Source organism: Ceratotherium simum, chromosome 8 (assembly GCF_057802395.1).
Source record: "Ceratotherium simum simum isolate JZ-2026a chromosome 8, ASM5780239v1, whole genome shotgun sequence".
Classification (NCBI taxonomy): Eukaryota; Metazoa; Chordata; class Mammalia; order Perissodactyla; family Rhinocerotidae; genus Ceratotherium; species Ceratotherium simum.
In genome coordinates, this window is record NC_141907.1 from 54,124 (window position 1) to 71,857 (window position 17,734).

The window sequence follows — 17,734 nt, forward strand, 5'->3', positions numbered from 1 at the left end:
CCACAGCATGGCTCAACAAGCGGTGTGTTGGTGTGCACCCGGGATCCAAACCTGCGAACCCCGGGCCACTGAAATGGAGCGTGAGCACTTAACTGCTTGTGCCACCAGGCCGGCCCCAAGGAAGGGCATGTTAAATACCAAGGAATCTCGGAAAGGAAGTTCTTGCTTTGCAGACCAGTCAAGTCAAAAGTAAGGCTGGTCCAGCTCTGAAAGGAAGGAGGTTAGCCCCCTGACCTTGGGCAGCACACATTCCCATCCCAAAAGGGGACCCAGCAGCAGCTGGGGCTGGGCTGCATCCAGGAGCTGTTCCGCCAGTACTGGCTTTGCATCGGGGGTGGATCGTCTAGCTGGGCATTGGCATTGGAAACATAGCTCAATGTCATGGCAGGAAGGGCAAGGAGACTGCATTCCTTTCCAAGGAGGACATGTGGAAAAGGGAAGCTGGTCAAAGATAGGAGCCGTTAGTGGAAGGCCAGAAGGGTCAGCCTACACTGGGGAAGTGGACACGGCGGAGAAGGCGTCAGGCCACTGCCCGCCCAGTCCTCACACAGTGCATGAGTGCCGGAAAGATTCTGTAAAATAGGTCCTGTTAATGTAATGCATTTCTGGGTTGTGTTCATATTGCGCATTGAGGAAGAAAAGAGTGGAGAGAGACAGAGAGAGAAGGGGAGGAGGAGGTAAGGCCAGGTCCAGAGAGGGACAGAGTGGCGAGTAGACACTTCTGTCCACGTTGTGCTGCAACGTGCCAAGGGCCATGGCAGGCTGGCGGGCAGCAAGGATGTCAGAGGATGCAAAGTATCATCAGCTGTTAGTTTCCTGAAAGTGTTGCTGACCACCCTCCCAAGGAATAGTTCATCTTCCTTAGGTATCAGTCTTCACCGCATACCATGAATAACTGAATACTTTGAAATTATACGTGTGTGTGTGTGTGTCCATGAGATGCGTGTGACCTTTTTCTCTTCTTGTTAGAGCCTGGATTTGAGCAGTTTAAAATCTCAGAGAGGTTGCATGGGAACTGGATCAGACTGTACTTGGAGGAAAATAACTCAGAAGTCCTTTTCAACCTGGGAACCAAGGTTCGCAAGCAGTACTTGGATGCCCTGAAGACCCTGAGCCTGTCCCTGAGCAGACAAGTGGCCCAGTATGATGTCTACTCGATGGTGGTGGGGACCATCGTGGTTTTGGAGGTGCGGGCGCTTGTGTGGCTCAGCTGTTAAACTGATTAGATAACTCAGCCAGAATATTATAGTTTAAAGATATATGAAGCAATGTTTCTAAAAAGGGAAAAATAGGAGCTTTCTTGTTTGTTGAACTCTTTCCTTTTGTGTCCACAAGTATTGTCAGGTGTCAGGTAGCTCCGCTCCACGTTGCTGCAGACGTGTGTTCTGGGCAGTTCAATAGAAATAGTGTTTATGGGGCTTTCTTCTTCTGTTTCCACTGTTTGAGCAGCTGACACAAGTTCAGGAGATGGGCTTTTTCTAAGTAGGTTTCCCCAAGCCCAGCAGTCGTGGTCACTGCTGTTGTTTTCCTGTTCCAGGTTCTCACCCTGCTCCTGCTCAGCATCCCGCAAGCACTGAGCAACAAGGCTGAGCTGGAGGTTTCCCTGTTGTCACCTGTGTTTTCTCTGCTCTTCTATTTGACATTCCTGGTTCTTTCGGCCATTCATGTCATCGTGTGCACCTCAGCCGAGAGTTCGTGCTATTTCTGTAGCCTCTCGTGGCTGACGGCAGGTGGAGTGATGATGCTGATTTCTGCACTGCTCTGCGCGGTCGTATCTGCTCTTACCAAGGTGTTTGTTGATGGAAAGCTTCTGAGTAAGGTGAGTCTGGTTCCTGTGACTATGCCACTGTCTTTCTGGATGGGCCATTTTTTGTTATTTCAGACGATCTTTCGTTCATCAGACATTGGTTAAACCCCTGGTGTGTACCAGGCACAGTGCTGGCGGGAGCCGAGGAAAGGAGCCCACATTTCAGAGGGGCCGACGAGGAATTGCTTAGAGTGGGCCGACGAGGAAGTGCTTAGAGCAGCCCGTCTCCGGGGCCCTGAGCATCCCAGCTTCAGACACTCAGATCTGGCTGTCAGATCACAAGCTTTACTTCTTAGTTGGACAGACAAGGTCCCTGTGACTGTAACACAGGGGACGGTACAGAGCTGCTGGTCACAGATGCATAGGCAACTGGCTGACGGGGGATTGCGTGAATCAGAGCATCTCTCAGAAGAGGTGTTTGTGCTGCAGCCGAGGGAAGACCATTTCAGTCAACTCCTTAGACACCCCAGGAAGGTCAGAAGGGGGCTTGGACCCTGTCCTCGTCCTGCCCTCCTTAGGAATCGTTCTGCCTTGTAAAGTACAGTTTTCTTTTCAAGACTGATGTTTTCCTTTAGAATTCCTAGACCTCTGACACCTTCATTCATTGGCTGGTTGTGGTGGCAGGGCGGCGAGGAAGAGATGGCAATCACAGTTGGTCCACGGTGCCCAGGGCCCGAGGGACCCGGTGCAGTGACTCCAGGCCCCCAGTGCAGCCCGCTTGTGACAGGGGCCGCCAGATGCCTGTTCCCACATGTCCGTGTTGTTGATGACACGGTGTTCCCCCCCGTTAGAGCAGAGGTTCCCTAGAGCCGTTTGATTTGTTCTCCGGGGCCTAACTAGGTTCAGGGGATCTCTATGTGTTGTATACTAGCGGCACATGATAAATAGAATAAATATCGAGTAGTTATCAAATGACAATCATTGAGTCCTCATCTTTCATTTTAAATGCTTTAGGTTGGTGTATTTAAGAGATAGTACTGTGATGCCATTTCAATAGAATTAACCGTTTTAGTGGAAACTTTCTGAATTTCTGGAAAATTCATGGAGAAATTAGATGTCTGGTTTGGTGGAATATATCCTTGGGGTTCTTCGGTTTCAGCTAGCAGGAACTGGCTCCAAGAAGGCAAGAATGGTGCATGGAGAGTTGGGTCCAGGGGTTGGCAGGCGAGCTCTCTGAGCTCTGGCACTGCCCGGATGGTTTGAGTCGAAACATCTTCTGTCTTGTCACTCAGCTTAGGACTGGCAGTCCAAGGTGAGGACTGCCCATGCTGTTTCTGTGTCCCCCTGGCTATGCCACGAAAGCAGGGGCAGCGGTGCTGGCGTGAGGAGCAGCAGGTGTCTGTCACAGCAGACCACGTCTGTGAGCAAGGACTCCAAGTACGTGCAGCAAGATCTGTGTCATTTTCAGAGTTTTCCCTTTCAAAAGACTTGTTCCTTTTTACAGAATGCAGCTCATTCCAATGCACAGTGGTCGGAGTTAGATCTTCTTATCTTGTTGGGGACCGTGGGCCACGTCCTGAGTCTGGGTGCGAGCAGCTTCATTGAGGAGGAGCACCAGACCTGGTACTTCCTCGTCAGCACCCTGTGTCTGGCTCTGTGTCACGACATCTACAGAAACTGCCTTCTGGGAGACGACTGTGAGCTTCAGCGCAGCCTCCACATGGAGGAATGCTTTGGCAGTGCCACACCAGCTTTGCAGGACAAGAACGCCGGCTCTGCCGTGCTGGAGCTCAACAGAGGGTGCAAGGGCCCCCCTTCCCTGGACGCGCTCAGAGGCTTTGAGAAGTGGATGGTGCTGGCAAGCCCGTGGGTGATACTCATCTGCTGCCGGCTGCTGCGGTCTCTAAACCAGACGGGTGTGCAGTGGGCCCACCGGCCTGACCTGGGGCTCTGGCTTGCCAGGTGAGAGCATGAGCTGTGGTCTTAGGCCATACCTTCCACGGCTGACTGTCCACTCGCAGAGTCTTCTTGTTCAAAATTGAGGCCTACTTTTCATATTCAGGATACAGTTGGTATTTGAGATCTGAAGAAATGGAAAAATATACCATAACCCATGAATTGATGTTGAAGGGTGAATTTGAGGCTAGCGTAATATGTTTGGTTTTTTATTGCTGAATCACTGTAATTGTTCATGTTTGAAAACCTGAGTTTTAACATGATAATTGTAGCAAGGATGTAGTTTTGTCACTCGGTGCCTCCTCCCAGAAGGGGCAGGGCTGGGGGAGATGGGGAGACGGGGCAGGTTGGAGGAGACAGGGCAGGGCTGGGGGAGACGGGGCAGGGCTCGGGGAGACGGGGCTGGGCTGGGGGAGATGAGATGGGGCTGGGCTGGGGGAGATGAGGCGGGGCTGGGGGAGACGGGGCAGGGCTAGGGGAGCTGGGGAGATGGGGTGGGTTGGGGGAGACGGGGCAGGGCTCGGGGAGATGGGGCTGGGCGGGGGGGAGGTGAGGCGGGGCTGGGGAGATGGGGCAAGGCTGGGTGAGCTCTGCCATTTGTGCGCACTCCTCCTCTGTCCTCCCTTTCCTCTCTCCCTCCCTAGAAAGGGGTGAATCTTCAGCCAGCTCCGAAGCCTCTCACAGTGGCTAGAAAACTAGTAGAAAGTGTAGCAGACAGGGAGGATTGGAGTAGAGTGAAAAAAACCAGACAGAAAAGATCAAGATTTGGCTATATTATAGGTCTTAATTGTCTGTCAGTGAAGATTTAGAAAACTGAAGTAAAAGGAGAACAGTAAGAGGAAAAAATTTTTCCCGCGAGTGTGACACAGAGGTCCCTGCCTGGGTGCTGTGAGGAGCTTCTCTAAGAACTGCCTACAGGCAGGGGCTTAGGACAGTGGCAGACACATTCTGAAGGAGGAAATGCCAAAAGAAGGAAAAGGGAAGTGCTTACTCCCTCTAGGAATTGGGCAACTTCCGGTTACAGAGCACTGGGTGATTGTATGCCTAGCGAGGTGGAAACACCAAAGGAAAGATGAAACCCAGGATGGGGGCACGGGAGGACCCCAGAACCACGCGTTGGCACAGTCCTTTTGGAAGACACCTGGAATTGCACATCAAAGTCTGTAAAATTATTTATTCCTCTGCCCAATAATTCTTGTGGGAAATTTCTCCTGAATATTAACCATATTAGCCAACCCTTGGCAGCCACAGTAACCACAGGCAGCATTTTCTGGGTGCCTGCTGTATGTCCACTCGTTTCATTTTCACAGCAACCTGAGAGAAGACACTGGCCTGTCCCCCTTGGGCTGAGGAAGCAGAGGGGAGTTGAGAGAGCCTGGCTGGCGTCGTGGCCAGAGCCCGAGCATGTGAGGACAAGAGTGCTGGGACAGCACCATGACCTCACTTCTTACTTTTCTGGAAAATTGAAGCACAGCCGGAGAATTTGCTGACTGCCACCCCCAGATGCACTACTGTGCATGCAGGGGCACCCCCACGGGCCCTGCCCCCCTCTCCAGGGTGCAGCTGTGCCCACTGCTCAGTCTGGACCCTTCTCCAGCACACAGGACCCCAGCCCCTTCCCGCCCGAGGCGCTCACCTCCTGCATTGCAGTTTTCCCTGCGCGCTGTGAGGAGTAACTGACGGGTCATTCCTGACAGTTTGTAAAGAGGCTGCAATGTCACCCCATTCCTTCCTCACAGGAGAGCTCCTCCGGAGGCACCTAAACTCACCTTCTCTATTGCTCCATTTTGCAGTTGTGACAGTTAACAATCCAGGAGAGTGCGTAAAGCACACAGTTTAATGAGCAACAATGAATGGACACCCGCGTGACCACCTCCCAGAGCAAGGACGAGGGCAGTACCAGGCCCCAGTGTGTCCCTTGCACCACCTGCCATCCCTGGGACCCATATCCTGACATGGGCCACATCTTTCCAAGTCACTTTTTTCCATTTGTATATGTACACCTTGGCACAATAGTCACCCATGCAACTGTGGAGTGTCCAGGTTTCTTGAGTGTGAGCTAGGGTGAATAAAGCAGAAAAGAACCCTGCCTTCCCTGCTGAGCACTCCCCAAGGTAGCAGGGTAGTGGGCAAGGGCCAGGTGAGAGAGGGGCCCGGGCTCTGTCCTGTGACAGCTGGGAATGGGGCAGATGCTCTGACTGAGTCAATCTGTCTTATTGAGTGAAGGGAAGGGGGTCCCACCAGGACTTGCGTGTCTCCTGTGAGTGCAGTGTACACTGATAAATGTATGGTTTACCCAGAACCTCTTTACCTGTAGTTGGGAAAGTGGGGCTGCCCCAGAAAAGGGGCACCAGGGGAGCCAGTGAAAGTGTTTTATATGCATATAGCTGCCCTGGCCGGTGCAGAGCTGCTGGTGGGACCACTTGTGAGTGAGAAATGAGAGTTCAGGTTAACAGTCCTTTATTTGTTCCCTTTTAAGAACCTTTGTTTGAATTTAAATAACCAGCAATTTTCTTTTTTGCTTTTTCAGGAAAATCAGCTATTTTTAGTACACGTTTTAGAAAGTCCCTTGGTATAGGTCCATAACATCACTGGTTATACTTATTAGTAATTTTTGGCATTTTCCATTTCATTTCAGCTCTGATCATAAAACTGCACTCTCTGTTCTGGCTGCCCTCTCCCTTGTCGTGATTTTCACATTGGTTCAGAGGAGGTGCTCCCTGGCATCGAAAGTCGCCATGGCGCTCGGCCTGCTGGGCGTCTATTGCTACAGGGCGGCCATTGGAAATGTGCTGTTTCCCTGGCAACAAGACAACAAAGACATTTCAAAGTAAGTGTGCTGGCAGACACGAGGATTTGCTTTTAGATCTATTTTAATGTTTTATGTACTAACAAATGCCATGCAATCATGAGAGCATTGGAGTTTGGTTTTTGAGAATTGTGATTTCACCTGCAGTTAGTAGAACTCACTAAGAACGCCTCAATGAACCGATTCGTTGGCATCTTTGTTTAGTAGGAAGGAGACAAGTAACTTGGGAGTAAGATCACTGAGGTTTATTTTTTTAAATAAGGGATTCTTTAGAAGTAAAGAATCTAAAGAATTCAGTTTTGCTCACTCAGGAAGTAACTAGTAATGAGGATAACAAATGGATCTTCCCAGCAGTTGGGGAATGAGGCATTCCAGGAAAACAAACTTTCCCATAATTTACAGTGAATTCCTGTAAGGGGGTGCCGCAAGCAGAGTGCATCATGAAGGCCACCTTTTGCATCTCAAAGTGGCAGCTTCTCTGTTTTTAATGGTGACGTGGGGTGGGGTGAGCAGGGGCCACTCTGGAGAGCTGTTTGTGAAACGCGTTAAGAACCTTGAATGTGTCCAACCCTCTGACGCCGGCGTCCTCTTGTAGAGTTGATCTCAAGAATAAATCCAGATATGAGGCCTGAGAGTGGGATGCGGGCATGCCTCTGAAGCATTATTTACAGTTGCACAGAGTGAAAAACAAGGTAACTGGCCAACAGTAGTGGGATGAGCCCCTGAGCTACATTACAGCTCTGCTGGAATCTTGCAGCCGTTAAGTAGTTGACTAAGTAGTGTGTTGTCATAGAACATATAAAGATGTGGAGCAGTAGGCTGTAAAACTGTAGTATGACCCCATCTTATGAAGTATGTACGTATTTTTTCATATTTATATGAAACACTAGAACATGTAATTGGCTGTGATCACATTAGGACGTGGATGGTAGGTGTACTGTGATCTCCTTTTCACTCAGTTTTGTATTGCTTTTCTAATCATAGAAAGAAAAGCAAATGTCGTCTCCCCTGAAAAGGTCAAAGTGAAAGCTGAGGGCTGCAGCCAGGCTGTGTGGGTGGCCAAGGGGTGCAAGGGGCACACCTGGAAACAGGACCTGCCAACCAGGTTGGGGAGTCAAGGTGATGCCAAGGGCCTGGCTGAGGTGACAGCAGGGTGGTGCGCCTTCACCTGACACAGGGAGGTCAGGTGGGGAGCATGTGGTCTGGAGATATCTTGAAGGCTGTTCTGTGTGAGACTCTGGGCAGATGTCAAGGCTGGATGTCACATTTGAGGGTGTTCAACATGGGGGTGTCTGATTAAATCTCAAAGTGTGATACAGGATTCGGTTCCTCATTTCCTCTCAGATCTCAGATTGACGCACCTAATTTCAGCATCACTCACTGGTAGTCTTGGATGACTTACCTTACTTTTCATGGATACAACAGCATGTACCTTGTTGGTGTCCAAAAAATAGGCTGGTGCACCCTTTTGTTTGACCTGCGCTGCTTGGTTCACATTCTTCCTGTAAAATGCTTTCGTTCCCCACCCCCATCTATCCTGATTCTCGAACCATCCTGGTTCCAGATCTGTCCTTGTTCTAGACCCACCCTGATTCTAGATCCATCCTGGTTCCAAGTCCATTCTGATTCTAGAGCCACCCTGGTTCTAGATCCATCCTGGTTCCAAGTCCATTCTGATTCTGGAGCAATCCTGATTCTAGATCCATCCTGGTTCCGAGTCCATTCTGATTCTAAAGCCATCCTGATTCTAGATCTGTCCTGGTTCCAGCATCTACCCCAATTCTAGAGCCATCCTAATTCTAGATCACCCTAATCGCTGCTTCTCTCCTTTCAGTCCCCCCTGGTGCTGCTATCCATCGATATTCTAAAATCTTCCGTTACATATAACTCCTGACTTTATTCTGCACTCTGAAGCCCAGGTTTGGCTGGAGTGGAAGGCCAGGTTGCAGTGGTCCTAGATGTGCAGAAACGGCCCTGACTCATTAGGGCTAGGAGATGGACCCACTGAAGGCCCCCGGTGGCAGTCTCCCTCATGTTCACCCTCCAGCCTACCCTGGCGTGCTCAGTTCAGCCCCCTTCTTCCTTGGAACTTTTCTGATTCTCTGAATCAGCCTTTGCTGATTTCTCCTTCTTTAACCCTTGTGGGTCCATCGTTAGTGCTCAGCTTAGCACACACCTTGGCTGTGGGATAGCACTTGACCCCAGCTTCTCGGCCGACGCATGGCCCCATGGCAGGCGTCACGCCAGTCTTGGTTGTCTCCACACTGCCAGGCACATGGTAGACAGTGCTCTGACTGTTTGAATTAAACTGATCAAACTAAAAACAAGGAATTTTTTTTTTAATGCATAAACCTTCCTAAGAAAATCTGAAATAGAAAAATTCAGTTTTTGAAAAGAGATACATTATTAGAGTGATTATTTCCTTTAAAATTTTATTTACTTAGCATTACTTTAAAGATCAGTTTTTCTAGTATATATAAAATATTTGACTTATGAAATTTATTTGAAATATGTTTTAGGAATATATGTGTTTTATAAGATGAAATTCTTTGGTATAGTGTCATAAATTGTATACTTTACAGATGACTGTAAGTGAAGTGCTAAAATACTTCATTCACAATAGTACTTAATGTTTACTGTGTGCCAGACACTTTACGTGTGTTCTCTTGTTTCATTCCCGGGACAGCCTTGTGAGGTCTAGCTACCATTTCTCTTCATTTTACAACTAACAAAGCTGAGCATCAGAGGTCTTAATTAACTTGCCCCCAACAACAGAGCTAGTAAGTGGCAGAACCCAGGCTGACCTGCCCCTGCCTTTCTCCAGACCCCAGAGTCTGGATGCACCATTGTGGATGTGTATGCACATCAGATACAAGCACTTGCTTGAATCTGCATGGTTGTGAACATGCTCAATTGTATCTCAGCATTTATAGACTTACAGAAGTCCCCGACATGGCCGGGCCTTAACCTCCTGCGGTGGTTTTTCAAATTAGGTGTGCAAAGGAGGGGGACAGTTTTTCTGGCATGCCACAAGTGATGGCTCTGGTCTTGCACCCAGGTGATCCTTGGGCCGAATGGGCAAGATTTCCCATGAGCCGGCGCAATCAGACAAGTGCACACAGAGAGAACAGACCTCTGGGTAGGGCGTCCTGGGGGCTGATGCGCAGAGGCAGATACCCCCACTTCCATGGAGTTCCCCAGGCAGGCGGGTGCTGTGGCTTGTTTAGTCAGCCAAGCAGACACATGCTTTTCATGGGAAAATGTGTGTTTGCATTTCTCTAGCTGGTGCTAACGAATCTAACCTATTTTGCTTTTTTTTAGGGGTATTATTGAAGCTCGTTTTGTTTATGTCTTTGTCCTTGGCATTCTGTTCACGGGCACCAAAGACTTGCTTAAATCTCAAGTCATTGCTGCAGACTTCACAGTCAAGACTGTGGGTTTGTGGGAGATATATAGTGGACTAGTTCTTCTGGCAGCGTTGCTCTCGAGACCACATAATCTTCCCGTCTTAGTGCTGAGCCTCTTGATTCAGACTCTAATGGCTAAGTTCGTCTGGAAACCCCTGAGGCATGACGCAGCCGAGATCACTGTAATGCATTATTGGTTCGGTCAAGCGTTCTTCTATTTTCAGGTAGGTTTTTGTTGTTATCGTGGGTAGAAGACTATTAACTTTTTATGTCATTTATCTTTTCGTTTTTCTTGGAGAAAATTTTACCATAATTTGGAAAGCTATAATGTTTGTTCAGTGAAAGAAATCTTAGTATGGCATGGTGAATTATGCTTAAATCTCGTGTGTATTTTATAAGATAAAATACAAGTAGTTATTTAAGACAGACCTCTTCGCTGTGGATCCATGAATGCCTGAGACAGTGAGAGGTGGCTGTGCTGGATCTGTCTACCGCAGGCTGTCAGGAAGCACATCACGTTTCCGTTGCTTCATCTGACAAGAATGGTAACTGCTGTCTTGTGCCCTTTCCCCTGGCTGTCAGCACTGGGCACTATGGGGTGTCCCCACCTGGTTATTCGTCCCCTGGGGCCCAGTGGTTGTCACGTCTTCTCTCCAGTGTTGAAGGGCCCATCAGAGGCAAGTGCAAGCTGCCTCTAGGATAGACTTTAGTATGCACCTGCGTGCTTGGAACAGCACCCGGACAGGTGGAGAGAGGGTCCAGCTCCTGGCCTTGGAGGTACCAGTTCCATCCCAGCCCTCCCGCATCACTGCCCTGGGTCAAGTGGCCCCACCCTTGACCTGGTCACTGCTGTTGGTACCCACAAGGATGGGGCACAGCTCACCAGAGTTCCCCTCCCTGCTCCAGCACTCCCTGGCTGAGTGATTTGCACAAGCTACAGAACGTCTCGGTCATGTTTTCCCATCTTTACAGTGAGGATCTGTGTTTTCTCCATGTGCACCGGCTCCCCCCTCCTCCTCCATCCAAAGCCCAGAGACTTGTCTCGTTCTGTGTATCCTGGGGCTTCCTCCCCATCCCCTCCTTCTTTCCTGGTTTCCTGGTACTCCCAGCCTCACTCACAGAGCAGCCCACAGTCGCACAGCTTTTCTGTGCGAAGCCCAGAAGTGGGTGGGGGTGAAATTCTAGAAATTCGTGAGTCCTACAGGGATGTGACCTGACTAGGACCAGCCCTTAGCCCCTGGTTCTCGGAGCCTACTTACCTTCACTCCAGCCATGGCTTTCCCCTCAAGGACTCTGCACTTTTCTCAGCCCTGTACTCAAGTGGCTTCTAGAGTGGCGGTCCCCAGCAGAACTACAGGCGGCTGCAGCCCCGACACTGGTGTCCAGCACTCCTGAGCTAGGTGGCCTCTGGAGGGCACCTACTGCGCCTGTCTCCTCATCTGTCAAGTGGGGTAATAGTTTGCCTCCTCCTCGGTTGTTGTGAGGATTAAGTTAACCAGCATGAGAAACAGGCGGTGGCCTGTGCGCAGTAAGTTCTCAGTGCTGGCCCATGTTGGTCAGGCCCCGGTAGAGAAGTCGTAGCTGGACCTGCAGAGTGGACTGCACCTCCCTGGAGTCTGAGCCAGACGAGCAGTTGCCACCGGTCATAGGAAGGTGCTGGATGATTGAGGACCCACCCTGATGACCAGGACACTGAGGCCTGGAGATGTGCCAGTTGGCGCAGCCCGGCACAGGCTGACCTCTGGTGGCCTCGTGATATTTCACTTCTTCGTATATCTCCATGGTGTCGAGCATCCGTATTTCAAAGGCCACAGCTTTTTCATCCTGTCAGAAGACACTTAGAAGGTCACAAGCATTGTGGATGTGGGGAAATGCAGAGTTTGCCCAAGAATTCCAGAGTGCCCATGGAAACGGGAAGAAAACGAGGGAAGCAGCTGTAAACACACTGCCGGAGAGAGGCCCAGTGAGAGGGGACAAGGGACAGGTCTGAAGTGCAGGTTCCCCCACTCTCCGAGGGTAGAGCATTCCTATGAAACCTTTTGTAGGCCGAAACGGCGTGAAGCGAAGAAGCAATTACTATTAATTTATATGGAAAAAAGTTTTCAGCATTCCCAGACCCGAAAAATAACCTACCAAAATAAATAGTCATAAAGCACAGATGCTCAAACACAGTGCAAGGCTATGGCGGCTTGAGGCTGAGGTGAGGAGAGTAGTTCTGGGGAAGGAGCCTGGTGTCATCACTGGAGCTGCTTGGAATGCAGCAGCCTCTGTAACGGCTCCCGCAAAACAAACACTGAACGCTATTTTGCTTTTCACGTTTTCTTCTAAAAATGAAAACTCATTGGCGTTTCTTTCAGTTAGCCAAAACAGGTACTAATGTAGGTCTTTCATAAAAGCAAAACGGCTTGAGGCGAACTTGCAGATAGCTGCGGATGCTGTGTTCCTTTCGGCGTGATTTGCTGCTTCGTTTGAATTGGTACAATTCAATCCTGTCAGGATTCTGTAACGTTTGCCCATTGGTATAACTTACGTGTTGCTACAGAAAGATTTTAAGGTTTGTTGAGCATTTCAGAAATTTCCACATAGCCTGTGTCTCAGTTCCCTCTCTTTATCCGGAAGTTGTGGGCAGGCCTGTTCCTGGGGGTTACCTCCCATCTGGAGGTCTGTTAATGATGGTCACTCAGTCTCTGACCATAAGTGGCTCTGTGGGCAATGGGAATGGAGTCCCCAAGGAAAATCACCATGCCCCCCTCCCTTCTCCAGGTTCCCCAGGCACCATGCTAGATGGTGAGCATGTCTGATGAGCACAGAGCACTCCTGCCCAGGGGCACGGACACAGCCACGGCTCCGTGTGGGAGCAATCCTGGCAGGGCCACAATCCACGGATGTGTCCTGGTGTTTGTGGACTGATGGTATGGCAGACCCTGCTGGCACTGTCAGGGAGGATTCCGCAGGCTCCCTCTGAGCCGAGATGGAGAAGGCAGGTGCTGGTCAGGCAGCCTGGCCCAGCGCCAAGGCCTCAGTGTCAGGAAGACTGACAGAGCCACAGTTAGAGAGCCCGAGCAAGGAGACAGCCTCTGACTTTCAGTTTGCTCCTCTGCAGCATGTGACCACATTCCATGGGGAAGTGAGGGACAAGCTTCGGTGATAGCTCATGATGCTGGCACATCTGAGGGCAGCCAGAGCACACATGTCTGACAGACACTGGTGTTCCTGCAGCGGGCCCCGTTGTGTGTGCGGGGAGTCTGCCAGCGAGCGAACTCAGCACAGATCCTGTCCTTGCTCAGCAGGCCCCACAGCAAGTCTCACGGCGACAAGCAGTAGTGCAAGGATGGGAGCAGAGTGGCCCAACAGCAAGTTGGGGCAACAGGCAGCAGTGTGGACAAGGGAGCAGAGCGGGCCCACGGGGAGTGGGGGCAACAGGCAGCAGTGTGGACAGGGGAGCAGAGTGGGCCCACAGCGAGTTGGGCTGCGCAGATAATGACCAGAATCTCGGGTCTGACGTGTAAACTGGACACCGAGCAGCCCTCCCCTCCCAGGGCCAGCCTGCCATCTGCCGCCTAACAGCAGCATTGTCCCCCAACAAGGTGTGCAGCAGCACTGCCTTCCACCTCCAACACATGCTGCCTCGGCCGCTTTGCCTCCCAGGGCCACATGCATCCCTTGGACAGGGTCCCTGAGGAGGGAGGTTGGTGTGTCCGTCTTAAGTAGCTAGATCTGGGGAAAGTGGAAATTGCTGTAGTTCATCAGTGGGCTTACATTTGTACACAGTCATGCATCACTTAATGACGGGGACACGTTCTGAGAAGGCATTGTTAGGGGATTTCTTCGTTGTGTGAATATCATACAGTGTCCTTACACAAACCTAGATGGTATGGCCACACCTAGGCTATGCGGTGCTCATTTTATGGGACTGCGGTCATACATGTTGTCTGCTGTTGACCGAGACATCATTGTGCAGTGCCTGACTACAGTTTCTCAAAAGTAGAAGACATTTCGCTTGCTCCTCCCTGCCCAGGAGTGAGGTGGGCAGGTGGTGGGGCGGCTTGTCCAAGGTCAGCCCGAGGATTGGAAGGAGTGGACGGGTGGCTGGGACTCCTATGTGTGCATGTCGCCGTGGCCATGACCATCGGTGGCTTTTCATGGTTGCTAGTGACTGTGTTGTGAGTCTGGCCGTGTCAGTGCTGTTTCTCCCTGTGTCCCAGGGGAACTCCAACAATATCGCCACGGTGGACATCTCGGCGGGCTTTGTGGGCCTGGACGCCTACGTGGAGATCCCAGCCATGTTCCTGACGGCATTTGCGACGTATGCAGAGCCCGTGCTCTGGGCCAGCCACTTAGTGAGCTTCCTGAGCTCAGAAGCCAGCAGGTGAGGCTCCTCCTTTGTCTCGCAGCACAGTATCTGATGGCGAGTAACGCCCCGTTCCAGACACAGGGTGTCCGAACGCCAGGGGCCAAAGTTCTTCTTCATCTGTTTTCTTTTCCTGGAATAAGAATGAACATCCACAACACGTGGGCCAGAGGTGGGTGCGAGTGCGGGTCTGTGTGGGGATGGCTGGGGACCTACAGGGGCAGCCCAGTCTCCACTGACCTCTTCCAGCTCATAACAGGATGTGGTTTCCAGAAGCACAAGAAGGAAAAATCCCTTCTTGGTTTCTCTGCTTGCTGGTAGCCTGGTTGGGGAGTGGGGAGTGGGGAGTGGGGAGTCTTCCCTTTGAGACATGAAGACGAGATGCTGGCTCTCGCCTCCAGGATCTGTGCTGGACAGGAGCCTGGATAGTCCTGAGGGGCTGCTTGAGGGTGCACTGTGTGACCGTGCCCTGTCCTGTCCCCCATGGAGGCCGGCATTCGAGTTGGAGAACAAGGTTGGGGTGCCCTCCCTACCCCCAAAATGAACTGGTTACACGCTGAGTGCCATCGCAGACCTGATCCCAGAGTGGCTGAGCACCTGAGTCTGCTGGCATCGGGGTCGGAACAGCATCCCAGAGGAGGGCCAGTCGAGGGAGCAGGGGGAAGAGCACGTGCGAAAAGGAAGCAGAGCGCATTGCCCGCCAAGGGTGATAGGGCAGTTGGAGAACCCAGCTAGAAGGACAGGCCCCAAGGCCCAAGGTGGGGGCCACTTAGGGCAAAGTGAGGCCACGATGGGGGCAAGAGCTGTGAGCATGAGGGGCCAGGTGTCCTTTGGCTCCTGAATGGCTGTCAGCACCCTTCACTGGACAGTGAGCACGTCGGGGGGCATCTTAGAGTGGCACCGGGTGATAGGACCTGGTTGATGGGCCTAAGGGAGTCCCTTTGTAGAGCACATGCGTGCAGGTACACACACACGAATGCACACAGGCACACGTGTGTACGTGCACGCACACATACCCACGCACACGCAAACCCATACACACATGTGCATGTACACAGGCACGCACCCACTCACACGTGTGTGCGCACCCTTGCACATGTGCACGCACCTCTGCACATGCACACACGCACTGCTCTGCCTCTGGCATGCACATGCACACACGAAGCTCTGCCTTTGCTGCCCCTACACAGAGCTCCTCGCCGCTCACCTTTCACATCCAGACCCTTCCCAGCGTGAGCCTGGCACCCCCAAGACTCTCCTGAGCACACAAGTCGTCCACTCCAGCAGGTGCGCTGCTTCCCACCAGGAACTCCAATAATCCCAGCGCCATGTCCTCATACACAGCAGTGCTGACATGAGCACACAGTCAGTGAAGAGAGCTGTGAGTGTGACAGAGCCCATGCTCCAGAAAGAGCAGGCAGCGGTGACGGGTGATGTGGACTGACCGCAGAGAGGCCACCTCAAGACTCATCACAGTGTTTGAGGGGGGCGTCAGAACTGGAATTTGGCTTAACCAGAACCTGGCAAGCCTGATCTCCGAGGATTTGCAGGGTGGCTGAGTGAAAGATGTGTGGGCGATGGAGCTGATTTGGATTAATCCCAATCTCAGGAAGTTGCCTTAAAGAGCAGGTTAGATTTACATATCGATTGTGTGGGTAGTTTGAAGACAGAGGGAGGACATTCATGACTTGGAAGGGTTGTTTGCTTTTCAAGAATGCTCTTCCTCACTATTCATTTGCTCAGCAAACACTCTTGGGCCAGCATCCCCAGACCAGACAAACCCGATGCTCCACTGGACAGCAGCCTGAAGAAGAGTTCAGCACGTGTGTCTCATCCTGTGTGGTTTTCTTTTCTTTGTTTATATTTTATAACATATACATGTGTTTAGTAGTACACACGTATAATTTTAAAATAAATTACTGCAAAATTTGGGGTGCATTTTTCAACATTTTGTGATTGTGGTGGCGCTGGAGAATGACTGGAGGCGCCCGCTGTTGTCTCCTTGGGCACCTCAGTGCCCATTAGAAATGGAGACTCCTACCACCAGACTGACCAGATCCTGATTTCTGGGGGCAGGGGGCTCCCAGGAGCAAGAATTACCTTAGCCATTTTCAGAGTGCAAGTATTGACTACGTGTGTGTTCGTGCCTTACCTGACACCTCAGTGGCCATGCTCATACAGATTTCCTTTTTTATTAACAGCGGTTCAGCACTGAGTCACGCTTGCTTCTGCTACGCACTGATTCGTTCTTTTCCAGTCTCCGCATATATCATTTTGGTGACATCCCTGCGGTATCATTTATTTATATGGAGTGTGTTTTCTCCAAAACTTCTCTATGAGGGAATGCATCTGCTCATCACAGCTGCTGTCTGCGTGTTCTTCACAGCCATGGATCAGACCAACACAAAGTCTTAAGCTATGCTATTAAGACACTGGAAAAATAATGTATTTTTAAAGTCTACTGTTTACTTCAAAGATTTAAATGCAAGATCATTCTACAAAAAAAGATGTGAATTCTACCAGGTTGATGAATAGCTTCAATTTCTTTGACTACTGTACTTGAATTTAGATTAAATAGTAAGTAGTTTAATAAAAGATCACTTTAAAATACTTAGTTTGAATATGCATTGTATTATTCTGTTGGCAATCACTCCAGAAACTTCTGAACTTTTAATTTCCTCTAGATAAGTTACGATATGACCCAAATATGTGCATTTAAATTGGTGAATAAAAAGGCTCCAGGTTTGTTGTGTATGTGAACTCAGAGAGCCCAGGAGCTCGAGGGAGGAGGCTCGTCTGCTGCCAAGGTTTACCTCACGAGCTCAACCCCTTTAGGATCCTAGAAACCCCTGGGGGCCCCAAGGAGCTTTGGTTTATGTGGGTTACATCTGTCAGCATTTATGGCATTTGAAAGCAAAACTAAAACATTTCAAAAAAATTTATTCATTTGAAAATAAAGATATAAACCCACTGCATGTTAATATAACTTTTTTTTTTTTTTTGGTGAGGAAGATCAGCCCTGAGCTAACATCCATGCCAATCCTCCTCTTTTTGCTGAGGAAGACTGGCCCTGAGCTAACATCCGTGCCGATCTTTCTCCACTTTATGTGGGATGCCGCCACAGCATGGCCTGACAAGCGGTGTGTCAGTGTGCGCCCGGGATCTGAACCGGCGAACCCCGGGCCACCAGCAGCGGAGCGCGCGCATTTAACCACTACGCCATGGGGCCCGCCCCTAACATAACATATTTTTAAGAAAAATAACTATATTTTCTAAAACAAAAATATTCAGCGAGGACAGTGGCATTGCTTTACATTTTTATAGATCTTTAATGTCTGGTTTAGTTGAAGACAGTTGGACTGCATTCAGTCTGGTGACGTGTGTTTGGTGGAAGTAGTCACACAGATATGCAGTTGGAAAGGAAGAAGTATTTTAGTATCCTTTTTCTGATCGTTGTGGGTGTT

The 17,734-nt window shown here is 50.4% G+C and overlaps 1 protein-coding gene across 8 annotated transcripts in view; it reads left to right on the plus strand.

Moving 5' to 3' along the window:
• PIGG (phosphatidylinositol glycan anchor biosynthesis class G (EMM blood group)) overlaps window positions 1–16,880 on the plus strand; it is a 40,190-nt gene extending 23,310 nt beyond the window's left edge. For 5 of the 8 annotated variants that reach the window (XM_004432196.3, XM_087434746.1, XM_087434747.1 and 2 more), the window contains 7 exons: window positions 970–1,187; window positions 1,538–1,819; window positions 3,252–3,709; window positions 6,342–6,533; window positions 9,834–10,143; window positions 14,125–14,288; window positions 16,472–16,880. In XM_004432196.3, the coding sequence (XP_004432253.2) occupies window positions 970–1,187; window positions 1,538–1,819; window positions 3,252–3,709; window positions 6,342–6,533; window positions 9,834–10,143; window positions 14,125–14,288; window positions 16,472–16,685 (1,838 nt within the window). In that variant the 3' untranslated portion in view covers window positions 16,686–16,880. Of the gene's footprint in view, window positions 1–969; window positions 1,188–1,537; window positions 1,820–3,251; window positions 3,710–6,341; window positions 6,534–9,833; window positions 10,144–14,124; window positions 14,289–16,471 lie in introns of those variants that run through there. The other 3 variants (XM_087434745.1, XM_087434751.1, XM_087434750.1) reach the window with 3 other exon arrangements.
• The last annotated feature ends 854 nt before the right edge of the window (window positions 16,881–17,734 follow it).